Source organism: Salvia splendens, chloroplast, assembly GCF_004379255.2.
Source record: "Salvia splendens chloroplast, complete genome".
NCBI lineage: Eukaryota > Viridiplantae > Streptophyta > Magnoliopsida > Lamiales > Lamiaceae > Salvia > Salvia splendens.
Window position 1 is genome coordinate 42,501 of NC_050901.1, and position 25,000 is coordinate 67,500.

Here is a 25,000-nt window from a genome sequence, read left to right on the forward strand (position 1 = left end):
CTCCATTACTTGTATGGATAAGACCTATATTATAGAGTATATAACTTCGATCATAGGGATCAATTTCTAGTCGCATAGCTTCATAATAATTCTGTAAAGCTTCTGCATAATTTCCTTCGGATTGAGCTGACATCCGTTACGGTCGCCATTCAATTAAAAGAATCTCCGTTCCAGAACCGTACGTGAGATTTTCACCTCATACGGCTCCTCCCTTATGTGCATAAGGAGAATATACATGAAATCAAAAAGATGAAAATATTCTCATTATGGACTGAGCAGGGCTAGTGTTTTTACAAGAAATCTCTAGCCAACCTTCCTGCAAGAGATCTTTTCTTAACATCAAGACTAGATAACTAGATAGAAATGAGAACTCAAGCAATTTCTTTGTTTTCAACGCCTCCTAATTTCCAGGAATTAGTCACTTCAAACAACCTTCGATGGTTATATTGGTATCCAAAGTACGAACGAGATGGATGTTTGTTGTCCCAACCATTCTTTTAGTCCCGAGCCCAATAAGGAAAGGGGTCATTTCTAACAAGGTTTTGTGTTGTTGATTCCTAGGTGTAGTGCTTCTTTCCTTATGCTGTCCGTTGGTACTAGTGGAGTAGGATTCCCCCATAATACAGAACCTCTAGGTGTAACCTTTCGCTCAATACTAGAATCAAAAATGGAAACATAGCATCTGAGGTTGCATTAATCGAGGATACACGACAGAAGGAATTGTTCTATTGCCAAACTTCACCTTCAACAAGCGTAGATTTCTTTCAAAAAATTTCCCGAATCACGTGTCTTTCTCGTAAGACCGAGAGAAATTCAAAAAAAAAAAAAATCAAATCACACCATCTCTGTAATAGGTAAATGCCTCCTTTTCTCCTGAAGTTGTCGGAATTATTTGCAATAAGATATTGGCTACAATTGAAAAGGTCTTATCAATAAAATTTCCATTTATCCGCGATCTAGGCATAGCCAGCAATCCATTTTCTAATTCTTCTGATTCCCTCTCGTAGGAAAATGATCCCACAAAGAAAAGAATTGTACAGTACAAAATAACATAAAAATAGATTGATTTGCAAAAAAAATGATGGGCTTTCTATTCCATTCCAATTGTTCCTTTTTGACAGGAATCAATAAGAAATAGTCGAACCCGCTTCGATTTCATCCTAATGTAGTAGTATACCAATGAAGCGAACTATTCCGATTTCGCTGAAGTTACAGATTAAAATAACTCGAGCATTTTTGGTTGAATTATGATTCAAAGAGGAAAAAATCATTCTATGATGAAAATAGAATAACCACCTCTTTATTTATCTTATGTACATAGCAGGTATACAATCCACTATAAAAAACATTTTATCAATCTAGAATAGAAGGGTGAGGGAAGGGGTTTGTTGTTGAGAACTCTAAAGCCGGAAAGAATTTTGAGAATTTGTAAGGTATGGAATCGTAGTCTATATAGCATTATGATAGAAAGGTATCTATTAACCCTAGTCTAAAAAACCTAGACCTATCAATCAGTTGATTCATTCTAATTTATTGATTTAATCGAGTCGAATATAGTAGAAGTCATTTTTGCAAACACGAACCCCCTTTTTCTAAAAATTACAAATAAAAAAAATTCGTAAGAAAATAATTGTCTTGGGGCCTCGAAAGATCTTTTTTTACTTTGATGCAAAATTTTCTATTTTTTTAATATATAGTTAAAATGGATTAGTCATACCTATCCAATAATCTAGAATCGAATATAAAGAACTCACTATTCACTCGGTTTTTGATTCATAATCATTATGTAGGAGAGGTGGCCGAGTGGTTCAAGGCGTAGCATTGGAACTGCTATGTAGGCTTTTGTTTACCGAGGGTTCGAATCCCTCTCTTTCCGCACCTTCACTTAATAGATCCGTTTTATTAAAAATATCGAGCAATAGCAATGGAGACCTTTATTCCACCAGTTCAATCTTTCATTGATATAGATTCTCTATTCCCAATTGCCGCGACTAGGAAGAATACCGGAAAGAAGATTAAAATAGCCCCTCTGACTATGATACATAAATGAGAAAAAATAGGAATCAAGCCCGTATTTTGCTTACTTAACCTTAGGTTAATTTGATAAAAGGAAATAAAATGGCCCGAACCTCTCCTATTTTATTTTAGTTTAATTAAGTTTGACGAGAATAATACTCTACGACTAGCAATTCATTTATTTTTAAACCGACCCATTTACTATCTATTATTTGATTGACCAGTCCTTTATATTGGACTGGGTGAAGAGTCAAATGGTTTGGCACTTCCGCCTGAGGGGAAGAGTTTAGAGAATTTTGAATCAGAGTTCTGGATTTTTCTTCATCCTTCGCCATAATAATATCTCGAGGTTTGCAGCGATAACTTGGTATATCTACTATACGCCCATTCACTAAAATATGTCTATGGTTAACTAATTGGCGGGCTGCGGGAATAGTCGAAGCCATACCCAATCGAAAAAGGATGTTATCCAAACGCATTTCAAGTAATTGTAGTAAAACTTGACCTGTTGACCCCTTGGCTTTTCCAGCGATATGAACATATTTAAGTAATTGTCGTTCTGTAAGACCATAATGAAAACGCAATTTTTGTTTTTCTTCTAGGCGAATACGATATTGAGATTTTTTCCCGGAACGCGATTGGTTTCTAAGATCACTCCCGGCTTTAGGCCTTTTATTAGTTAGTCCTGGTAAAGCCCCCAGGCGACGTATTTTTTTGAAACGAGGTCCTCGGTAACGCGACATAAAATAAAGACTCCTTAATTCTTATTTAGAATTCATTTCATTCTTTTTTTTTTTTATTTTACAGAATAAATCTAAACTCAAACTGAACTAAATGAAGCGAAGTTTGCTGAAGTAGTGTACTTGTACTATTACAATACAGAAGAATGAGATAAATTGGATAAATAGTCAAACTTTCTATTATTATATATATATAAGAATATATAAGATCCTTTTCCTGTCATAGTCATGCGTTCCCCCTATAACGTAATAAATTCATGGATTTTGGAAAGAGGGGAAGACACTTTTCAATATTCTTTGATTTCAAAGGAAGATTCTCCATTTTTCAAAAATGGAATCAAAAAATGAAAAATAGAAAAAAGCCGGCTATCGGAATCGAACCGATGACCATCGCATTACAAATGCGATGCTCTAACCTCTGAGCTAAGCGGGCCCATATTATAGTAATAGAAATTTTCTATGCATAGGAATTCAAGACATTATTACTATAAGTATAGTGTCTCTAGAAATATAGAAAAGAATAGAATCCACAATTACCAATAAATATTGGATATTATAGAACATAACGATTTCTATAGCGATATAAAATTTTGGATTTCTTTATCACAATTCTAAATTCGAATAAAATAATATTGGATAGTCAAACTTTTTTTATTTTGAATTCACATGATATTTGAAATTATTTTTGTTACACTTCTCCCTTTTCTATCCTACAATATTTCTCTCTATTTCTTCCTAATTTGGTTGATTAATTATAACTAATCAAACATTCCTCAGCTTTCATTCGTAAAAGGGGAAGTTAAGAAAAAAAAAAAAAAGAATCGACCCTTTAAGTATCCCAATTGCATGGCAAAAAAGGCATGAAGAGAAAGATATATAAAGGATATATATCAATCTATATTGAATTGCCGATACAGAAATGATAAAATTGAATTTGATTCAATCAAATATGGATTTCCTATAGGTAAGCAAAAAATACTTTTTCGAGATAGTAATCGTTATCTAATAAATTCAAAGGTTCCAGTATAAATGAAAGAAAAAGGGAATAATATTCTAATAAAATTTGAATCTCAAAACAAAAGACAAAAAGAAGGGGGATATGGCGAAATCGGTAGACGCTACGGACTTAATTAGATTGAGCCTTGGTATGGAAACTTACTAAGTGATAACTTTCAAATTCAGAGAAACCCCGGAATTAATAAAAATGGGCAATCCTGAGCCAAATCCTTTTTTCTCAAACAAAACAAAGGTTCAAAAAACGAAAAACAAGGGATAGGTGCAGAGACTCAATGGAAGCTGTTCTAACAAATGGAGTTGACTGCGCCGGTAGAGGAATTTTTCCACGGAAACTTTAGAAAGGATAAACGCACCTATTGAATACTATATCAAATGATTAATAATGACTAATGTTGACCCCAATCTGTTTTTTAATATGAAAATGGAAAAATCGATGTGAATTTTTTTCCCGTTGAAGAATAAATCGAATATTCATCAACTCATTCACTCCATAGTTCGATAGATCTTTTAAAGAACTTATTAATCGGACGAGAATAAAGATAGAGTCCCATTCTACATGTCAATACCGGCAACAATGAAATTTATAGTAAGAGGAAAATCCGTCGACTTTAAAAATCGTGAGGGTTCAAGTCCCTCTATCCCCAAAAAGCCTATTTGACCCCTAAAATATTTACCCTACCCCCCCTTTTCGTTAGGGGTTCCAAATTCCCTTATCTTTCGGATTCTTTGACAAAAGCATTTGGGTGTAAATGACTTTCTCTTATCACACGTGATATAGAAGACACATTGCAAATGAAGCAAGGAATGCCGAATGAATACCATTGATTGAAATTACAGGACTTGGAGAAACTTTGTAATCCCCCGTGTCCCTTTAATTGACATCAACTCCAGCCATCTACTAAAATGAGGGTGGGATGCTACATTGGAAATGGTCGGGATAGCTCAGCTGGTAGAGCAGAGGACTGAAAATCCTCGTGTCACCAGTTCAAATCTGGTTCCTGACACATGGTTTCATTTTTTTTTAATCTTTCTTTTAGAAATATAAAGTAATTGATATGAAGCGAGATACTTATTGATTTCGAATATGGATCATAATCCATACTTTTCTTTTATCTATCTTGGCGAGATATACCCCATCTATAAAATACTCTAAAATAGATGGGAAAGGTTTCTTAAATAAATAAAATGAAATTTTATTTTCTCTTTTTTCTTTCATTTACAATACAAATAAATTGAATTTGATACCCTTCCATTTCTTGGTATTTTCGTTCCTATTCAATTTCTTAATTCGGCTCATACGAAATCCAAATAAATCTAAGAATCCCAACGAATTCCTAATTCTACTTTTTTTGCTGGCCTATTCACAATTCCCTAAGCTAATACAAAAGAGACCTCAATTATTCTAGTTAGTTAATCTAGAACGGAAAGTCGAATCCTTGAATCTCTGAAATTTTATAAGTGGAAGTGGCTTTCTTATCATTCAATGAGCATCTTGTATTTCATAAAAATTGGGGGAAATATAATCCTTACGCAAGGGCCATCCTATCCAACTTTCAGGCATTAAAATACGTTTCAAGCGCGGATGATTATCATAAGAGATTCCCAACATATCATAGGATTCTCGTTCTTGAAAATCCACGCTTTTCCAAACCCAGAAAACGGACGGAATTCTAGGATTCCTCCTCGAGGCAAATACTTTTATGCATACCTCTTCTGGTTGATCCACACCATACTCTATTCTGGTAAGATGATACACACTAGCTAACAGTCCACCAGGTGCTACATCATAGGCACATTGGGAGCGTAGATAATTGTAACCATATACGTATAAAATGACGGCAATAGAATTCCAATCCTCGGGCTTTATTTGTAAAGTCTCTATTCCTTGATAATCAAAGCCCAAAGATCTATGAATTATCCCGTGCTTGACTAGCCAAGCAGATAAACGACCCTGCATCTTTTTTATCTCCCACATTTTTATATTTTTAGTTAGAATAGTTCACATTCTCGATCAAATTGATGAAAATTGACCCGCTGCTTGTTATTCTGTACAAAAAGGAGTCCTGCCTAATTCACAAATTCGTGAGAAGATACTGAACTTTTATATTTGAAAAAGTTTTCAGTAGGGATTTCTGAAGTAGGTGCCGGTTGATAGAGGAATTTTTGATCATAATTTCCAGTATGAATACTGCGTCCAACATGAAATTTGTGATTGGTCGTAAAACACCGATTTTCTTGTTGAGACCCAATTCTATTTTCATAGATTTCTCGAGATATTTTCTTACGAAGTTTTGTTATAGCATCTATAACTGCTTCCGGTTTAGGGGGACAACCCGGCAAGTAGACATCCACGGGAATTAGTTTATCGACTCCCCGAACAGTACTATAAGAATCGGTACTGAACATCCCCCCTGTAATTGTACAGGCTCCCATAGCAATAACATATTTCGGTTCGGGCATTTGCTCGTATAATCTCACCAAGGAGGGGGCCATTTTCATTGTTACTGTTCCAGCTGTTAAAATTAGATCCGCTTGTCTGGGACTCGATCTTGGTACTAGTCCATAACGATCAAAGTCAAACCGTGATCCTATTAGTGAAGCAAATTCAATAAAACAACAACTGGTACCATAGAGAAGCGGCCATAAACTGGAGAGTCTTGACCAATTTGAAAGATCATTTAATGTAGTTGAAATAACTGAAATTTCGGCTGTTCGATTAAGTAAAGGAAACTCAATGGAATTCATAACTTTTCAATCTTTTTTCCCTTTTCTTTTTATTGTCTGAATAGTCAGGAGCTAAGACCATTCCAATGCCCCCTTTCGCCATGCATAAACTAAACCAACAATTAAGATAAGCACGAAAATGAAAGCTTCTATAAATACAGATACGCCCAATACATCGAAACTCATTGCCCATGGATAAAGAAAAACCGTTTCAACATCAAAAACAACAAAAACTAGAGCAAACATATAATAACGGATTCTAAATTGTAACCAAGCGTTGCCCATTGGTTCTATACCCGATTCATAACTAGAAAGTTTCTCCGGCGCTTTCCTAATCGGGGCTAAAATCCCAGAAATAAAAAATGCTAAAATAGGAATAAGACTTGATATTATTAGAAATGCCCAAAAAATATCATATTCGTAAAGCAAAAACATAGACGCACTCCTATGAACGTGGAAAATATACCGGATTGGTTGAGTCGAATTGAAGTTGTAAAGTCATCGATAACTGGTTAGTCAAAACAAGAATTCATTTTGACGAAAGTGTCTAGTTTCCTTTGATTATTGTAGGGCATATCTCATTTCAAGATTTATCGACTGACTTGATGGGGATCCTATTTCCAGTCTACTTCATTTTTTTAGTTCAATTTTATTTAATTGCTTTAGTTAGTATAACTCTAGATGTTACACTTAGACAAATTTTCTTGTTTTCGCCCAAGATTCTTCCTAAAGAAAGCAAATAGAATTATTATTTTGTGTTTAAGAGTTTCGAATTTCTTATTCTTTTGATTATTTTCATTTTCTTTATCAAAAGGTGAGTTCGATATTTTCATTTTTGCATTTTTTAGGAATAGAGTCGGGGTTTTTTTCTTAGTAATTTAGAATAGAACAAGTATTCAAATGTACGAGAATGGGTAGGTATTTCCATCTCAGGATTTCAAATATCTTAATCTTAGTGTTGGTATATTCCGTTTATTAGATCTGGGTGGGGTTTTCTCTTGATTGAATACAGAAAAAGAGGACCACCCCCCTTTTTTGTTTTGGTCTGCTTCGCCGGGTATTGGTAAGGTATACCAAAGGAAAGGAGTATCACTGGCTTAACCCCTTGATTGTCGGCTTTGGTTTCGATGAACCAACCGGTCAGTTACAAGCAACAAATAAGAATGAAGAAATCAAAATTATACAATTTTTTATTTCAAATGAAAATATGAATTTTATTCATTTTTTTTATAGGGCTCTAGGGCTATACGGACTCGAACCGTAGACCTTCTCGGTAAAACAGACCAAACTTATTATTATCAAAATGATATGAACTGTTTCAAAGACCCAACATGCATTTTTTTTGCATTGGGCTCTTTCATTAACTGATAGAAATATCAGCCAATCCGCCATATTTTTTTCTTGACAGAAAAAATAAGGAGATGGCTCCATGTGCTCTGATTCATTATTTTGGATTCTAATTCAGGAGCACTACCAAAGTGTTTCAAAGGTGAAGTTATTTTGACGTAGGTCTGCCTTTGGCCTCGAATTTGAAGTTAAATGAAGTCTCTATCGTTCGGCTTAAAAAATCCAATATGAAACTTCATACACCTTCAAGTTCATAGGACGAAAAGAGATTTTTTGAGGGCCTTATACTCATTATGCCTGGCATTGAATATACGGGTATTCACCTTATCAATATCTCAAGATGGGGTCTGTTTGATACCTAAAAGGGCACTCAAATAGGACCGAACCTCTCGTCAGGCTATTGTTCTCTTAAAGTTATTATAGAGTAAGACGTCGATTTCTAAATAAGATCCATTTTTTGGATTGGATGGTGGATTCCCCTGAAAAAACATTGGCGCGCGTGTAAACGAGGTGCTCTACCAACTGAGCTATAGCCCTTAGTGCTTGTGATGCATATTTTATCATGTATATAATTTGTTGTCAAGATGAATATTCTATGATTCAACATCCTAAATTTTTGAGTGGTATTGGTTCGATTATTATTGCTTATAAAGAATATGATATTTATAATCCATCGACGGGATGGGTTCCATTTGGTTCTTTTGGGGATGATAAATGACCTACTTAACTCAGTGGTTAGAGTATTGCTTTCATACGGCGGGAGTCATTGGTTCAAATCCAATAGTAGGTAGAACTTATTAGATACCGGAGTCGATGGTATCTAATAAGTTTTTTGCCCCACCCTTTTCTCTTTTTATAGATTTTGTAGTTTTATTTATTTCATTTTTGAATTGCGTTGTATCAAAATTGGATTCTGTCGAGTGAATGCAATCAAAATAGGGTTTAGAAACTCTTTTGATTATTTGAACGCACCAACTAGTTATGAAATTGCACTGACAGCCTCGACTCTTGTCCTAGCTCGTCGGAGAGCTAGATTTGCCTCAATTATTTGTCTCTTTCCTTCAGCTTTTCTCAAACTAGCTTCTGCTATTTTAAGAGTTTCCTGAGCTTCTTGTGGATCAATATCACTACCCTTTTCCGCATCATTTACTAAAACAGTGATCTCATTATTGCCTATTCTAGCAAAACCGCCCATCAGAGCCATCGTTAACCATTGGTCCTTAAGGCGTATTCTCAAAATCCCTATATCTACAGCTGTAGCAATAGGAGCATGATTTGGTAATACGCCAATTTGACCACTATTTGTAGATAAAATGATTTCTTTCACTTCTGAATCCCAAACAATTCGATTAGGGGTCAGTACACAAAGATTTAAAGTCATTTCTTCAAATTGCTCTCCATTTCTAAGTTGATAGCCTTCGCGGTAGCTTCATCGATATTCCCTACTAAATAAAAGGCCTGTTCAGGAAGACCATCTAATTCTCCGGAAAGGATCAATTGAAACCCTTTAATGGTTTCTGCTAGACCAACATATTTCCCCGGAGAACCGGTAAATACTTCGGCTACAAAAAAGGGTTGTGATAAGAAACGCTCAATTTTTCGCGCTCTTGCTACGGTTAAACGATCCTCTTCGGATAATTCGTCCAACCCAAGGATAGCTATAATGTCCTGAAGCTCTTTATAACGTTGTAAAGTTTGCTTAACTCTTTGCGCAGTTTCATAATGTTCCTCACCAACGATCCGAGGTTGAAGCATGGTTGAGGTTGAATCTAAAGGATCTACTGCCGGATAGATCCCTTTGGCAGCTAATCCTCTTGATAGTACGGTAGTAGCATCTAAATGTGCAAATGTGGTAGCAGGGGCAGGATCGGTCAAATCGTCTGCAGGTACATAAACCGCTTGAATAGAAGTTATGGATCCTTCTTTGGTAGAAGTAATTCTTTCTTGTAAAGAGCCCATTTCAGTACTCAGGGTGGGTTGATAACCGACAGCGGAAGGCATTCTACCCAATAAGGCCGATACTTCGGATCCGGCTTGAACGAAACGGAAGATATTGTCGATAAATAGAAGTACGTCTTGTTCATTAACATCTCGGAAATACTCCGCCATCGTTAGAGCAGTCAAACCAACTCTCATACGAGCTCCCGGCGGTTCATTCATCTGGCCATAAACTAAAGCCACTTTTGATTCTGCAATATTTTCTTCATTAATTACTCCAGATTCTTTCATTTCCATGTAAAGATCATTTCCTTCACGAGTACGTTCACCCACTCCGCCAAATACGGATACCCCCCCATGGGCTTTGGCAATATTGTTAATCAATTCCATAATGAGTACCGTTTTACCAACCCCAGCTCCACCAAATAGTCCGATTTTTCCCCCGCGGCGATAAGGTGCTAAAAGATCTACTACTTTAATTCCTGTTTCAAAAATAGATAATTTTGTATCTAACTGTATAAAGGCAGGCGCAGATCGATGAATAGGAAATGTTGTACGAGTATCTACAGGACCTAAATTATCAACAGGCTCTCCAAGCACATTAAAAATGCGTCCTAGAGTCGCTCCACCGACTGGAACACTTAGAGGAGCTCCCGTATCAATCACTTCCATTCCTCTCATCAGACCATCTGTAGCACTCATAGCTACAGCTCTAACTCGATTATTTCCTAATAATTGCTGTACCTCACAAGTCACATTAATTGGTTGACCAACAGTATCTCGGCCTTTAACTACCAGAGCGTTATAAATATTAGGCATCTGGCCTGGCGGAAAGGCCGCATCTAGTACCGGACCAATGATTTGGATAATACGCCCCAGGTTTTTTTTTTCAAGCGTGGAAACCCCAGAACCAGAAGTAGTAGGATTCATTCTCATAATATAATAAATAAAAAAATATGTCGAAATTTTTTTGTGAAAATTATCGAATTCAAAATAAATGTCCGATAGTATGTCGATCGGTTAATTCAATAACAAATGGGAGTTAGCACTCAATTTTGGTGGTGCCCTCCAATCGAATCCAATTCAATCGTTTACTCTTCAATGATTCAATGAGTTAATTTTCAAACTCAAGCAAGCTATTTTAAAAATTGCAAGTGGATGAATAAAGATCTTGAGAAAGTTTTTCATTTGTCTATTATTATAGACAATCCCATCTATATTATATAAAATATTCTATGGAATTCGAACCCGAACTCTATTTACATTACGATGCATTATTTATATCTTATTCTTATTGGCTTTTCTTATTTTTTATTTCAGCATATCGATTTAGGTCTATAGCCTATTCTTTTCGTTTTTTTATACCCTTTCATCATCATTTCATAGATGAATTAGCCCTACTTTCACATCTAGGATTTACATATATAACATATACCACTGTCAAGAGGAAATTTCTTATTAGTTAGGTTAGGTATTTCGATTCCAAAAAAGATCAAAAGGAAAAATGGGGTTGCGCTATATATATGAAAGAGTATACAATAATGATGTGTTTGGTAAATCAAATACCATGGTCTAATAATCAAACATTCTGATTAGTTGATAATATTAGTATTTAGTATTAGTTGGGAAGTTTGTGAAAGATTCCCGGGAAAAGTTTCATTAACGCCCAATTCATTCGTGTCGAGTAGACCTTGTTGTTGTAAGAATTCTTAATTCATGAGTTGTAGGGAGGGATTTATGTCACCACAAACAGAGACTAAAGCAAGTGTTGGATTCAAAGCGGGTGTTAAAGAGTACAAATTGACTTATTATACTCCTGAATACGAAACCAAAGATACTGATATCTTGGCAGCATTCCGAGTAACTCCTCAACCTGGAGTTCCGCCTGAAGAAGCAGGGGCCGCGGTAGCTGCCGAATCTTCTACTGGTACATGGACAACTGTGTGGACCGATGGACTTACTAGCCTTGATCGTTACAAAGGGCGATGCTACCACATTGAGCCCGTTCCTGGAGAAAAAGATCAATATATCTGTTATGTAGCTTACCCTTTAGACCTTTTTGAAGAAGGTTCTGTTACTAACATGTTTACTTCCATTGTAGGAAATGTATTTGGATTCAAAGCTCTACGTGCTCTACGTCTGGAAGATCTGCGAATTCCTGTTGCTTATATTAAAACTTTCCAAGGCCCGCCTCATGGGATCCAAGCTGAGAGAGATAAATTGAACAAGTACGGTCGTCCTCTGCTGGGATGTACTATTAAACCTAAATTGGGGTTATCTGCTAAAAACTATGGTAGAGCGGTTTATGAATGTCTTCGCGGTGGACTTGATTTTACCAAAGATGATGAGAACGTGAACTCCCAGCCATTTATGCGTTGGAGAGACCGCTTCTTATTTTGTGCCGAAGCAATTTATAAATCACAGGCTGAAACAGGTGAAATCAAAGGGCATTACTTGAATGCTACTGCGGGTACATGCGAAGAGATGATGAAAAGAGCTGTATTTGCTAGAGAATTGGGAGTTCCTATCGTAATGCACGACTACTTAACAGGAGGATTCACTGCAAATACCACTTTGGCTCATTATTGCCGAGATAATGGCTTACTTCTTCACATTCACCGTGCAATGCATGCAGTTATTGATAGACAGAAGAATCACGGTATGCACTTCCGTGTACTAGCTAAAGCGTTACGTCTGTCCGGTGGAGATCATATTCACGCTGGTACCGTAGTAGGTAAACTTGAAGGAGAGAGAGACATTACTTTAGGCTTTGTTGATTTACTACGTGATGATTTTGTTGAAAAAGATAGAAGTCGCGGTATTTATTTCACTCAAGATTGGGTCTCCCTGCCAGGTGTTATTCCCGTGGCTTCAGGGGGTATTCACGTTTGGCATATGCCTGCTCTGACCGAGATCTTTGGAGACGATTCTGTACTACAGTTCGGTGGAGGAACTTTAGGACACCCTTGGGGTAATGCGCCAGGTGCTGTAGCTAACCGAGTAGCTGTAGAAGCGTGTGTACTAGCTCGTAATGAAGGACGTGATCTTGCTGCTGAGGGTAATGCAATTATCCGTGAAGCTTCCAAATGGAGTCCTGAACTAGCTGCCGCTTGTGAGGTATGGAAAGAAATCAAATTTGAGTTTAAAGCAGTGGATACTTTGGATAAATAAAAATAAGGAAAATGAAAAGTAATTACTCTCGGTTCTCTTAATTGAATTGCAATTAAACTCGGCCCAATCTTTTACTAAAAGGATTGAGCCGAATACAAAGATTCTAGCGCATTGCACGTATTTTGGATAAATACACATATCTCTAGATATAGAAGATTTGAAATAGAAATAGAAGACTCGAATTTTTCTAGTGTTGTCTTGGATCCACAATTAAACCTATGGATCCTTGGGATTGGTATATTCTTTATATATCCTGTAGTTTCTCTGAATCAAGCGAAGTATCATAAATCTTTCGACCCATCCTGTATATTGTCTTTTTCGTTCCGTGTTCGAATAGAGTCTTAATTTATTACTTGTTATTAGACGAGATTTTACGAAAAAATTATTTCTAGGAGAGAACAAACATTTCTTTTTTTGTTCGATGCAAAGAGACAGAAGAATAAAAAGGGATTCCATCATATTCATATATCATATTTATAGTGAAGTCTTATCCCCGGATTTCCACAAAAGAGAATCCCTATTCACACTTCCTGTTAGTAGTGATTGAATTTCTATGTTTAGTTTGATAATAAATAAGATATTCAAATCAAAATAAAGAATTGTGGATCGAATGACTATTCATCTATTGTATTTTTATATAATATAGTACAAATAGGGGGCAAGAAAACTCTATGGAAAGGTGTTGGTTTAATTCGACGGTGTTTAAGAAGGAGTTACAACGTGGGTATGGGATAAAGAAATTAATGGACAATCTTAGTCCTTTTGAAAATACTAGTGAAAGTGAAGATCTGAATCCAAAAGGTAGGGCTAAAAACATTCATAGTTGGAGGGGTCGTGGAAATTCTAGTTACAGTGATGTTGGTCGTTTATTTGGCATCAAAGACATTCGGAATTTCATCTCTGATGAGACTTTTTTAGTTAGGGATAGTAATGGAGATAGTTATTCTATCTATTTTGATATAGAAAATCAGATTTTTGAGATTGACAGCAATCATTCTTTTCTGAATGAACTACAAAGTTATTTTTCTAGTTATCGCAACATGTATGATACTCAATCTAGTTGGAATAATCACATTACTGGTTGCATTGACACTTATCTTCAGTCTCGAATCTGTATTGATACGCCCATTCTAAGTGATAGTAGTGACGGTTACATTTCTAGGTGCGTTTTTAATAAACGTAAAACTTATAGTCAAGGCGGGGGGTCCAGTATACTAACCCGTGCTAAGAGTAGTGATTTAACTCTAAGAGAAAGGTCTAGTGATCTCGCTGCAACTCAAAAATACAGGCATTTGTGGCTTCAATGCGAAAATTGTTATGCATTAAATTATAAGAAACTTTTGAAATCACAAATGAATGTTTGTGAACAGTGTGGATACCATTTGAAAATTAGTAGTTCAGAAAGAATCGAAGTTTCGATTGATCCCGGGACTTGGGAACCTATGGATGAAGACATGATCTCCGTGGATCCCATTGGATTTCATTCGGAGGAGGCGCGTTATAAAGATCGGATTGATTCTTATCAAAGAAAGACAGGATTAACTGAGGCTGTTCAAACAGGCATAGGTCAACTAAATGGTATTCCCGTAGCAATTGGGGTTATGGATTTTCAGTTTATGGGGGGTAGTATGGGATGCGTAGTCGGGGAGAAAATAACCCGTTTGATTGAGTACGCTACCAATCAATTTCGACCTCTTATTATAGTGTGCGCTTCGGGGGGAGCGCGCATGCAAGAAGGGAGTTTGAGCCTGATGCAAATGGCTAAAATATCGTCTGCTTTATATGATTATCAATCAAATAAAAAGTTATTGTATGTATCAATCCTTACATCTCCTACTACTGGTGGGGTAACAGCCAGTTTTGGTATGTTGGGAGATATTATTATTGCCGAACCAAATTCCTACATTGCATTTGCGGGTAAAAGAGTAATTGAACAAACATTGAATAAAACAGTACCCGAAGGTTCACAAGCGGCTGAATATTTATTCCAGAAGGGCTTATTTGACCTAATCGTACCGCGTAATCTTTTGAAAAGTGTTCTGAGTGAGTTATTTAAGCTCCACGCCTTCTTTCCTTTGAATTTCAAGTCAATCAAGTAGAGTGCACTAAGTTCCATTTTTATATTTGTAGCAAACAAGTAGTTAGCTTATCCGAATCTTATCGGAATCAAAGTAACTAAAAGGGGAGTTTTCTTTGGCGACCTAAGATCTAATTGTAGAAAGAATCAAAATCAAAAGTTGCGGATAACTCTTTCTTTATTAAATTCGAAGACAAGAACAAAACACAAAGAAACGAAGACAAAAATGAATTATCATATGGATCTTTCATGTAGATAGATGAATAAGTCCGTTTATTTAGTTCTATATTCCATTCCTTGGACTTATTCTATATACTCACTTAGATGCTTAATATCTCTAATGCAAAATTTGCAAATTGAATTAATTAATAATAACTACGAATTCATACTAATTACAATTATTAATTATAATTAGTATAAATATAAAATATGATATTAAAAAAAATAAGAACAGGTACAAATAATAAACCGAGGTACCCCATTTTATGACAACTTTCCACTTTCCCTCTATTTTTGTGCCTTTAGTAGGCCTAGTATTTCCGGCAATTGCAATGGCTTCTTTATTTCTTCATGTTCAAAAAAACAAGATTGTTTAGATCTGAGGGGACCCAATCTCATTCGTTTTTTTTGAAACTTATACTTGTAGCATAACATAGATATTTATTTCAGAAAAGAAAATATAATAGAACATGTGATTTCTGCCGAACATAAAGGAAAAAGCTGTTATGCCTGCAGAAAATGATCTATAGCTAACTGAATTCTAGCCAGTTTCAAATAGATCAGGATCGCTGGATGCCTAAAATGTAAAGTTGGTCGATTTATATGTATATCAATATGTATATTGGGATCATATGAGGGGTATGTTATTATTTTAGATCTAAACAAATTTGATGAATTACCCCTAAAAGTTCCCATTAAACTAGTGCTAGTTCACACCAAACTAGTGCTAGTTAATGAAAGTTCATTCGGAAACAAAAAAAGTAAAGTCAAAATCATTTGGGGTATTCTCTCAATTTCAATAAAATGCAATCGGATGAAGTATGAGTTGGCGATCAGAACATATATGGATAGAACTTATAACGGGGTCTCGAAAACTAAGTAATTTTTGCTGGGCCCTTATCGTTTTTTTAGGTTCATTAGGATTCTTATTGGTTGGAACTTCCAGTTTTTTTGGTAGAAATTTGATATCTTTTGTTCCGTCTCAGCAAATCCTTTTTTTTCCACAGGGGATCGTGATGTCTTTCTACGGGATTGCGGGTCTCTTTATTAGTTCCTATTTGTGGTGCACAATCTCCTGGAATGTAGGTAGTGGTTATGATCGATTCGATAGAAAGGAAGGAATAGTGTGTATTTTTCGTTGGGGATTTCCTGGAAAAAATCGTCGCATATTCCTCCGATTCCTTATAAAAGATATTCAATCCGTTCGAATAGAAGTTAAAGAGGGTATTTTTGCTCGTCCTGTCCTTTATATGGATATCAGAGGCCGGGGGGCTGTTCCGTTGACTCGTACTGATGAGAATTTGACTCCACGAGAAATTGAACAAAAAGCCGCGGAATTGGCCTATTTCTTGCGCGTACCGATTGAAGTATTTTGAGAAAAGGAACTGGGCTGAAGAACGAATGCTTTCTCAGCAGGAGGGAAAAAACGCAAGAATCCTGTTTTTTCTATAACTAAGTGATACTTTAGGATAAACAGATACAGATAAACCATATCTTGTAAATTTTTTTTCAATCGATCTTTTTATCCTTTCATTTGGGTTCTTTACTACCCAATAATCGGTTTTAATGATAACTGGCCTGGTTCTGTCTTGTTTTGCCGCTCATTTTTTTGACCATCCCAATATCTTTCTCCCAATTAGTCTATTCTTGACTATGGGGAATCATTGGAATTTTTTTTTGGAAATATTGGATATTTTGATAGAATAAGGGGTTCTTTCGTCTCAAAATAGCAAGAATATTCATTACTTAAAGTACTTCTTTCGGCCATTCATCGAAAGGAGACATTTGTTTGGAATTTGATGAATTGAGATATCTGGAAACACTTGTATTATTTCTTTAGTCAAATTCCAAGTGGAGTCTTAGTCTATTTCTGTATTCTTTCTAGATTCAAAACAAAATCACAAATCAAATAGATTCATAGGTTTGATGCCTTGTCTACAACTCATGTTTGAAAGAAAGATTCGATTATATAAAGTCGACAGATGGAGTGGGTTAATTAAAAATTAACAGGCGAAAAATGGCAAAAAAGAAAGCTTTCACTCCTCTTTTGTATCTTGCATCTATAGTATTTCTGCCCTGGTGGATTTCTCTCTCATTTACTAAAAGTATGGAATCTTGGGTTATTAATTGGGCGAATATCGGCCAATCCGAAATTTTTTTGACTGATATTCAAGAAAAAAGTATTCTAGAAAAGTTCATAGAATTAGACGAAATCGTCTTCTTGGAAGAAATGATCAAGGAATACTCGGAGACATATCTACAAAAGTTTCTTATAGGAATCCACAAAGAAACGATCCAATTAATCAAGATACACAACGAGGATCGTATCCATACAATTTTACACTTCTCGACAAATATAATCTGTTTTGTTATTCTAAGTTGTTATTCGATTTTAGGTAATGAAGAACTTATTATTCTTAACTCTTGGGCTCAGGAATTCCTATATAACTTAAGTGATACAGTAAAAGCCTTTTCAATTCTGTTATTAACCGATTTATGTATCGGATTTCATTCACCCCACGGCTGGGAACTAATGATTGGTTCTGTGTACAAAGATTTTGGATTTGGTCATAATGATCAAATTATATCTGGTCTTGTTTCCACTTTTCCGGTTATTCTCGATACTCTTTTTAAATATTGGATTTTTCGTTATTTAAATCGTGTATCTCCATCACTTGTAGTTATTTACCATTCAATGAATGATTGATAAATCATCAACCAATATTAATCCAATTAGAACGTTTCCTACTTTGTAGTTCTACATAAGTATTAAAAACATTCTATCCGGGTGGTTTTCAGACTATTTTTATACGTTATACTATAGTATTCCAGTAAAATGATTCCAATAAATAGCAGAATCGTGGATAGGAAACTATACTAGCGACCTACCCAACTTATTGTAGAAATTTTCAGACCAATGATTAGACCATGCAAACTAGAAATACTTTTTCTTGGATAAAGGAACATATTACTCCATTTATTTCCGTACCGCTCATGATATATATCATAGCTCGGGCACCCGTTTCAAGTGCATATCCGATTTTTGCACAGCAGGGTTATGAAAATCCACGAGAAGCGACTGGGCGTATTGTATGTGCCAATTGTCATTTAGCTAATAAGCCCGTGGATATTGAGGTTCCACAAACAGTACTTCCCGATACTGTATTTGAAGCAGTTGTTCGAATTCCTTATGATAAGCAAGTGAAACAAGTCCTTGCTAATGGTAAGAAAGGGGGTTTGAATGTGGGGGCTGTTCTTATTTTACCGGAGGGGTTTGAATTAGCTCCTTCCGATCGTATTTCTCCCGAAATGAAAGAAAAGGTAGGAAATTTGTCTTTTCAGAGCTACCGCCCTAATAAAAAAAATATTCTTGTAATAGGGCCTGTCCCCGGCCAGAAATATAGTGAAATCACCTTTCCTATTCTTTCCCCCGACCCCGCTACTAAGAAAGATGTTCACTTCTTAAAATATCCTATATATGTAGGAGGAAATAGGGGAAGGGGTCAGATTTATCCCGACGGAAGCAAGAGTAACAATACAGTTTATAATGCTACAGGGGCGGGTATAGTAAGCAAAATCATACGAAAAGAAAAAGGGGGATATGAAATAATCATAACAGATCCATCGGATGGACGTCAAGTGGTTGATATTATCCCTCCAGGACCAGAAGTTCTTGTTTCAGAGGGTGAATCCATCAAATTGGATCAACCATTAACGAGTAATCCTAATGTGGGTGGATTTGGTCAGGGGGATGCCGAAATAGTACTTCAAGATCCATTACGTGTCCAAGGCCTTTTGGTCTTCTTGGCATCTGTTATTTTGGCACAAATATTTTTAGTTCTTAAAAAGAAACAGTTCGAGAAGGTTCAATTGGCCGAAATGAATTTCTAGACTCGCGGATTTATCGACATCAGGTTCGTAAAAAGAACAAAATTTTTGTTGTCAATTTTATATGATCAAAAAAAATAAATTCTGAAAAACCTTTTATTTATTTGCTCTTTTTCTACCAACTTCGGGGACTCCCTTGTAGCGCAATCTTAGTCATAACGCACGCTTAGTCATAATAGGTAGATTTTTGTTTGAAGAAGACTATTTTATTTGACTTTATGGCTTTACCACCCTTTATCTTTGTTCAAATTGAATTGACAGGGCTGTGTTACTATTGCCATATTTCAATGCCATAAAATTGGGATAGAGATTAGCATAAATAAGCGGGGAATCGGATGAACCAGAAGCGTGGGGAACAAAAAATTCTAGGAGGCATTATTTGTTTTGTCTTCCTAGTCTTCGACACAAGAAAAGGAATTTTCCAAACCCCCCTTCTTGTGTCGAAAGAGTAATCTGTTTGTCAAAAACTCCTAGTCTTGTTTTCGTTTTTCCAGATGTATCGTAACTTTACTTTTTTTTTTCGATTTATTACGTATAATAAAATATATAAAGTAGTGGACAAACCATTGAGATACTCAAATCTAAAAAATATAGGGATAAGTAGGGTAAGAAAGAGTATCGAAAGTATTTGTGCGAGATCTAATCTACAGAAATAGAATCTGCAGAAATAAAAAATATAGAATAATTCTATATATAAAATAGAATTAGAATCCAGGAAATTGAGTGATTCCCCCTTTGTTCTAACTTGGAAAGTACCCATAGATACTATCAAGATCAAGGAAGAGGTGTTCTGAATCAACCAATGAAGTTCATTTTTCAAAAGCATCATCAGAAAAAATAGAATGGAGTTTTTTGAACCAGCAGAAAAAGAAATCCACTTTGTCATTTAGACAAAAAAAGACTCTGATTCTTAAGAACCCAACGGGCCCTTTCCCCTCGAATCAGACAAACTAAAGAAGGGAATCCCGTTGAGTTCCTACGCTTTCATGTCACAACTCCATTCATCCGATTACTACAGGGATGAACCTAATCCGGAATATGAACCATAAAAGAAAATGCCTACTAAACCGATCACAAGAATACCAGTTACAGTACCTATTATCCAAAGAGGAATCCTTCCAGTAGTATCGGCCATTTACTCCACTTCCCTCCAAATTTCATCAAGTGGTCGTGCTAGAGACATAAACAGTCAGGGATAATTATGAGATCCTTCCGAACGGGCTAAAAGAATGCCTAGAATTATTAGTTTTTTTCTTTCATTTGCCTAATTGAAAAAATAATTGGAAAATAAAACAGCAAGTACAAAAATGAGTAATAACCCCCAGTAGAGACTGGTACGATTCAATTCAACACTTTGTTCATTCGGGTTTGATTGTGTCATAGCTCTATAATTCGGGATTAGGTTTATCGTTGGATGAACTGCATTGCTGATATTGACCCCAAAAAAAAGACGGTAGGTACAGCCAGGCCATGAACAGCCAACCATCGTACTGTAAAAATAGGATAGGTTCGGTCTATAGTCATTTGATTAGGGCCTCCTAAAACGATCTACTAAATTCATCGAGTTGTTCCAAAGAATCAAAACGGCCAGTTATTAATGGAATTCCTTGTCGGCTCTCTGTGAAATACTCGTTTGGCCGAGGGCTTCCAAATACATCGTAAGCTAAACCGGTACTGACAAATAACCAACCCGCAATGAATAGGGAAGGTATAGTAATGCTATGAATGACCCAATATCGAATACTGGTAATAATATCCGCAAAAGAACGTTCTCCTGTGCTTCCAGACATGCTCAGCTCCACATATTCTTGTACAGTCAAAGGGGATCGATTCCGTAAAAGATGAGATCAGTAAAAGGCAATCACTGAAATGGGATCTTTGTAGGATCGTCAATATTGTACCAAGGGCATCTTTAGAGTATACCGAATCAGTATAGCTATGCTTCTTCTGACACAGCAATGCAATTTGAATCAGTATCGAAAGGAAATGCTAAAAGATTTATTTTTTCTTTTCCTTTACCTGTTGATGTAAAATGATGCTGTATTTAATATAAAATTCTTACAATGAAAGAGATTCTCATATTTCCACAATTCTATTTTAAGTGGATGCGAGATCTAGCAATTTATTTTTCATGGTTGTAGAGGCAGTTTTTGTTCGAATCCCTCCTTTTATTTTAATGAATTTTTTAATTGTCCGGTAACAAATATGATTCGATGAAAGAAAGTGAAGAAAAAATAAAATAAATGGAATCAATAGTTGTAATGAATTCTTGGATTGGATCTCAATCCAAATTTGGATCTAGCTACAAGGAAGAGGCTTTATTTTTAAATATCGAACGAAAAAATGGAAAACATAGTATTCCATAAAAATGGAATTCAAAATAATAATTCAAAAAGAGTTTCGTTTTTGAATGAAGTTACACGATCCAGTTCGTTTATTCTCGAAGGCTTGGTTGATAGGAATCGCGAGATGGCTAGATCTTAGAAATGAGGAAGCGGTTTCATTTTATATGCCTGTCACTTTCTCTTTGTTCCTGCTGTCTGTAATGATAGATGAATCAAAAATTTTCAATTGAACTTATTCTTTCAATTGGTATTTTTGTATATCTTCTTATTTTAGGAAAATGGAAACTTAGGTAAATGCTTTAGAAACATATGTATAAAAATACCAGATTTCATTTAGCCCCTTTATGCTTACTATAACCAGTTATTTTGGTTTTCTACTAGTGGCTTTAACTATAACTTCAGCTCTATTTATTGGTCTGAGCAAGATACGACTTATTTAAACTTTCTATTTAAAAGAAACTATTTAGAAAGGAAATCCTTCTGTGAGATTCTGTGTATTCTAGAGTTACTTACCATGTCAATTATCAATTCTTGGTCATTGAGATTCACATCAATTCGGATTAATATTTAGGTATAGATATTACCGCTTTTTTTCTCCTTTTCAAAAACAAAATTGAAATGATTGAAGTTTTTCTATTTGGAATCGTCTTAGGTCTAATTCCTATTACTTTGGCTGGATTATTCGTAACTGCATATTTACAATACAGGCGTGGCGATCAGTTGGACCTTTGATTAATTCAAATTTGATTGGCCTCCTCCTTTCTTTAATCCACAGGAGGTCCAATTTGAATTGTTGTGCAAGCGACTGAATTCATTTCATTTTAATTGGATCCATGAAGAAAAAATCACGCTCTGTAGGATTTGAACCCACGACATCGGGTTTTGGAGACCCACGTTCTACCGAACTGAACTAAGAGCGCTTTCTTATCAGAATAGAAAAGAATGTAAAGAAAAGATTCTTTTTTTTTTAAAGAATCCATTTTTATTTTATATGCATATATGCTATAGTTTCATAAAAATGAACGATTCCGCGCAACGCAATTTGAACCGATCTTCGTTGATTCCTCGTTACTGCTCAAAGGGTCAGTAATAGGTAGGGATGACAGGATTTGAACCTGTGACATTTTGTACCCAAAACAAACGCGCTACCAAGCTGCGCCACATCCCTTCAATTGTTCTACAGTATAATTGTAGAGAATTCCTGTCTTGTTTTCCACATCCCTATTTACTGCATTGAGAAACAAAGTTTTCTGACCATTTCGTCTTTTTTTGGCCTCATTTAACATTTTTTAACATATAATAATAAGAAAGGGAAATCTTATGGATCGTTGTACATTTCAATTGGAATTAGGGATTCCGTGTACAACTCTAAGTAACCCTTAACTACATATACATCTGATTATATATGCTTTATGTATTAAAATAAAAAAAAGGAGGTTTTTCAATGCGAGATCTAAAAACATATCTCTCCGTGGCCCCAGTACTAAGTACGCTATGGTTCGGGGCTTTAGCAGGTCTATTGATAGAGATTAATCGTTTTTTCCCCGATGCGTTGACATTCCCCTTTTTTTCATTATAGCTATTGACACCGGAAGGAATGAAGAAGATTAGAAATACAATCAAATACCTTTGACTAATCCCCCCTTATTTTCTCTTTTTTCCCTTTTTTTCTAATTTAGAATAAGGGATGAAAGAGAAAGAATAAAAGTGGATTCAACCTCTGCGAGACTCAGTCTCAAACTCGAATTAAAAAAATGAAAGGTGGGGGTAGAGTAGGAAAGTCGCGGTCTAGGGCAAGAATACAAGATCTTTAACTGCCCTTCGGATTTAAATAGATTTTTGAACTCATTGTCTTACTTATTATTTATTATGTATGACTTTGGGCTTTGATTTCATTTATTTTTATCTTTTAAAGGTGGATTTCAAGTTAATAACTTCTATTTTTTCCTTCCTTTCTTTTTCTTCATTTCGAATTAAAATAGAAGAGTTGAGTAAATCAAAAATCCAAAGGAGGTTCATGGCCAAGAAGAAAGGTGCGCGGGTAACGGTCATTTTGGAATGTACCAGTTGTATACAAAACGGTGTTAAGAAGGTATCAACGGGTATTTCCAGATATATTACTCAAAAGAATCGGCACAATACGCCCAATCGATTAGAATTGAGAAAATTCTGTCCCTATTGTTACAAACATACGATTCATGGGGAAATAAAGAAATAGATTGAACCAAGGATGTCTTATCCTTGAAAGGGGAGAAAAATGACATTATATAGAACACATTGAAATTGAAATAGAAGATATTGCATTTAAATAAAAAGAATCCTATTTGTAGTTCAAATGACAATTAAGGAATAGGATTTTCGGGATAAGAAATAAACTAAACAAACAAACCATGGATAAATCCAAGCGACCCTTTCTTAAATCCAAGCGATCTTTTCGTAGGCGTTTGCCCCCGATTCAATTGGGGGATCGAATTGATTATAGAAACATGAGTTTAATTAGTCGATTTATTAGTGAACAGGGAAAAATCTTATCTAGACGAGTGAATAGATTGACCTTGAAACAACAACGATTAATTACTATTGCTATAAAACAAGCTCGTATTTTATCTTTGTTACCCTTTCTTAATAATGAGAAACAATTTGAAAGAATTGAGTCGACTACTAGAACTACCGGTCTTAGAACCAGAAATAAATAGGCTTGTTTTTTGTTCACTTCAATCAGAATTCCAATCCGAACTCAAACATGGATTCGTTTTTTTTTTTTGACAAATCTTAGAATCCAGATTTTTGTGTCGTAAAAAAAAAAACGAATCGGAAAAAAATATTTTTTTATTGAACGTGTTCATTCATTTTGACTACTTTAAGCGCATTCTCAGAGTCATTTTGACTCCAACTCCACCCTCCCGGAGTGCATTCTCCGGGGAACCTCATTTAAATTATTTCGGTGTATTCTTTCCAATCCACTTTTTCTCTAATTTCGTTGGAAATCATATAAAGACAATTCCTATTTGATATAGCTATTTGGGCCAGTATTTTACGATTAAGAAGCAACTGCCTCTTATATAAATCATGTATTAATTTACTATAACTATAGGATACTCCCTTTTCTCGAATTACTGCGTTTATCCGAGTGATCCACAAACGGCGAAAATTTCTCTTTTGCTTATCCCTATCCCGATGAGCTGAAACCAAAGCTCTTATTTTCTGTTGAGTAATAGTTCGAGTAAGTCTTGAATGAGACCCTCGAAAACTTGATGCAAATAAACGAATTTTTGTTCTACGTTTTCGGGCTATATATCCGCGTTTAACTCTAGTCATTGAATAAATAAAATTTTGACAAATAACTAATTGATTTTTTCTTTCAGTTATTATTTTTACCGTCCTGGCCTATTAATAACCAAACGGATTTTTCCAATGTATAAAATAAAAATTCCAATGGCTTTGGCTACTATAACCTTCCCGACCACGATTTTTTGGTATTTTACTGCGAAATAGCAAAGAAATAATAAAATTTCTTT

General features: G+C 35.4%; 23 protein-coding genes and 8 non-coding genes across 31 annotated transcripts in view, besides 1 other annotated feature; 15 read left to right on the forward strand and 16 right to left on the reverse strand. All coding sequences in view use genetic code 11, as the record gives it.

Moving 5' to 3' along the window:
* Positions 1 to 964, reverse strand: part of ycf3 (photosystem I assembly protein Ycf3) — a 1,939-nt gene extending 975 nt beyond the window's left edge. The window contains exons 1-2 of the mRNA in view: positions 839 to 964; positions 1 to 133 (exon numbers count right to left, since the gene is read on the reverse strand). The exon at positions 1 to 133 is cut by the window's left edge and continues 95 nt beyond it. Of these exons, the coding sequence (YP_009938010.1) occupies positions 1 to 133; positions 839 to 964 (259 nt within the window). The remainder of the gene's footprint in view (positions 134 to 838) is intronic.
* Positions 1 to 25,000: part of a sequence feature (large single-copy region; LSC) that runs on past both edges of the window.
* trnS-GGA lies at positions 1,790 to 1,876 on the forward strand. The gene has a single exon. It is a non-coding gene; the product is annotated as a tRNA-Ser (tRNA).
* rps4 (ribosomal protein S4) lies at positions 2,154 to 2,759 on the reverse strand. Its single transcript has one exon. The coding sequence runs from the start codon at positions 2,757 to 2,759 to the stop codon at positions 2,154 to 2,156; it is 606 nt and encodes a 201-aa protein (YP_009938011.1).
* trnT-UGU lies at positions 3,117 to 3,189 on the reverse strand. The gene has a single exon. It is a non-coding gene; the product is annotated as a tRNA-Thr (tRNA).
* Positions 3,850 to 4,417, forward strand: trnL-UAA. The gene is made up of 2 exons: positions 3,850 to 3,884; positions 4,368 to 4,417. It is a non-coding gene; the product is annotated as a tRNA-Leu (tRNA).
* Positions 4,705 to 4,777, forward strand: trnF-GAA. The gene has a single exon. It is a non-coding gene; the product is annotated as a tRNA-Phe (tRNA).
* Positions 5,254 to 5,730, reverse strand: ndhJ (NADH-plastoquinone oxidoreductase subunit J). Its single transcript has one exon. The coding sequence runs from the start codon at positions 5,728 to 5,730 to the stop codon at positions 5,254 to 5,256; it is 477 nt and encodes a 158-aa protein (YP_009938012.1).
* ndhK (NADH-plastoquinone oxidoreductase subunit K) lies at positions 5,841 to 6,518 on the reverse strand. Its single transcript has one exon. The coding sequence runs from the start codon at positions 6,516 to 6,518 to the stop codon at positions 5,841 to 5,843; it is 678 nt and encodes a 225-aa protein (YP_009938013.1).
* On the reverse strand, positions 6,570 to 6,932 carry ndhC (NADH-plastoquinone oxidoreductase subunit 3). Its single transcript has one exon. It carries the CDS (start codon positions 6,930 to 6,932, stop codon positions 6,570 to 6,572), a length of 363 nt encoding a protein of 120 aa, YP_009938014.1.
* On the reverse strand, positions 7,736 to 8,381 carry trnV-UAC. The gene is made up of 2 exons: positions 8,344 to 8,381; positions 7,736 to 7,770 (listed from the first exon to the last, which is right to left on the reverse strand). It is a non-coding gene; the product is annotated as a tRNA-Val (tRNA).
* Positions 8,562 to 8,634, forward strand: trnM-CAU. The gene has a single exon. It is a non-coding gene; the product is annotated as a tRNA-Met (tRNA).
* atpE (ATP synthase CF1 epsilon subunit) lies at positions 8,824 to 9,225 on the reverse strand. The gene has a single exon. It carries the CDS (start codon positions 9,223 to 9,225, stop codon positions 8,824 to 8,826), a length of 402 nt encoding a protein of 133 aa, YP_009938015.1.
* On the reverse strand, positions 9,222 to 10,718 carry atpB (ATP synthase CF1 beta subunit). The gene has a single exon. It carries the CDS (start codon positions 10,716 to 10,718, stop codon positions 9,222 to 9,224), a length of 1,497 nt encoding a protein of 498 aa, YP_009938016.1.
* Positions 11,499 to 12,953, forward strand: rbcL (ribulose-1,5-bisphosphate carboxylase/oxygenase large subunit). The gene has a single exon. The coding sequence runs from the start codon at positions 11,499 to 11,501 to the stop codon at positions 12,951 to 12,953; it is 1,455 nt and encodes a 484-aa protein (YP_009938017.1).
* Positions 13,625 to 15,052, forward strand: accD (acetyl-CoA carboxylase carboxyltransferase beta subunit). The gene has a single exon. The coding sequence runs from the start codon at positions 13,625 to 13,627 to the stop codon at positions 15,050 to 15,052; it is 1,428 nt and encodes a 475-aa protein (YP_009938018.1).
* On the forward strand, positions 15,516 to 15,626 carry psaI (photosystem I subunit VIII). Its single transcript has one exon. It carries the CDS (start codon positions 15,516 to 15,518, stop codon positions 15,624 to 15,626), a length of 111 nt encoding a protein of 36 aa, YP_009938019.1.
* On the forward strand, positions 16,071 to 16,625 carry ycf4 (photosystem I assembly protein Ycf4). Its single transcript has one exon. The coding sequence runs from the start codon at positions 16,071 to 16,073 to the stop codon at positions 16,623 to 16,625; it is 555 nt and encodes a 184-aa protein (YP_009938020.1).
* Positions 17,267 to 17,956, forward strand: cemA (envelope membrane protein). Its single transcript has one exon. The coding sequence runs from the start codon at positions 17,267 to 17,269 to the stop codon at positions 17,954 to 17,956; it is 690 nt and encodes a 229-aa protein (YP_009938021.1).
* Positions 18,178 to 19,140, forward strand: petA (cytochrome f). The gene has a single exon. The coding sequence runs from the start codon at positions 18,178 to 18,180 to the stop codon at positions 19,138 to 19,140; it is 963 nt and encodes a 320-aa protein (YP_009938022.1).
* psbJ (photosystem II protein J) lies at positions 20,150 to 20,272 on the reverse strand. Its single transcript has one exon. The coding sequence runs from the start codon at positions 20,270 to 20,272 to the stop codon at positions 20,150 to 20,152; it is 123 nt and encodes a 40-aa protein (YP_009938023.1).
* On the reverse strand, positions 20,402 to 20,518 carry psbL (photosystem II protein L). The gene has a single exon. The coding sequence runs from the start codon at positions 20,516 to 20,518 to the stop codon at positions 20,402 to 20,404; it is 117 nt and encodes a 38-aa protein (YP_009938024.1).
* psbF (photosystem II cytochrome b559 beta subunit) lies at positions 20,542 to 20,661 on the reverse strand. Its single transcript has one exon. The coding sequence runs from the start codon at positions 20,659 to 20,661 to the stop codon at positions 20,542 to 20,544; it is 120 nt and encodes a 39-aa protein (YP_009938025.1).
* psbE (photosystem II cytochrome b559 alpha subunit) lies at positions 20,676 to 20,927 on the reverse strand. The gene has a single exon. The coding sequence runs from the start codon at positions 20,925 to 20,927 to the stop codon at positions 20,676 to 20,678; it is 252 nt and encodes an 83-aa protein (YP_009938026.1).
* Positions 21,827 to 21,922, forward strand: petL (cytochrome b6/f complex subunit VI). The gene has a single exon. The coding sequence runs from the start codon at positions 21,827 to 21,829 to the stop codon at positions 21,920 to 21,922; it is 96 nt and encodes a 31-aa protein (YP_009938027.1).
* On the forward strand, positions 22,101 to 22,214 carry petG (cytochrome b6/f complex subunit V). Its single transcript has one exon. It carries the CDS (start codon positions 22,101 to 22,103, stop codon positions 22,212 to 22,214), a length of 114 nt encoding a protein of 37 aa, YP_009938028.1.
* Positions 22,329 to 22,402, reverse strand: trnW-CCA. The gene has a single exon. It is a non-coding gene; the product is annotated as a tRNA-Trp (tRNA).
* On the reverse strand, positions 22,577 to 22,650 carry trnP-UGG. Its single transcript has one exon. It is a non-coding gene; the product is annotated as a tRNA-Pro (tRNA).
* psaJ (photosystem I subunit IX) lies at positions 22,927 to 23,061 on the forward strand. The gene has a single exon. It carries the CDS (start codon positions 22,927 to 22,929, stop codon positions 23,059 to 23,061), a length of 135 nt encoding a protein of 44 aa, YP_009938029.1.
* On the forward strand, positions 23,500 to 23,700 carry rpl33 (ribosomal protein L33). The gene has a single exon. The coding sequence runs from the start codon at positions 23,500 to 23,502 to the stop codon at positions 23,698 to 23,700; it is 201 nt and encodes a 66-aa protein (YP_009938030.1).
* rps18 (ribosomal protein S18) lies at positions 23,873 to 24,178 on the forward strand. The gene has a single exon. It carries the CDS (start codon positions 23,873 to 23,875, stop codon positions 24,176 to 24,178), a length of 306 nt encoding a protein of 101 aa, YP_009938031.1.
* Positions 24,414 to 24,800, reverse strand: rpl20 (ribosomal protein L20). Its single transcript has one exon. The coding sequence runs from the start codon at positions 24,798 to 24,800 to the stop codon at positions 24,414 to 24,416; it is 387 nt and encodes a 128-aa protein (YP_009938032.1).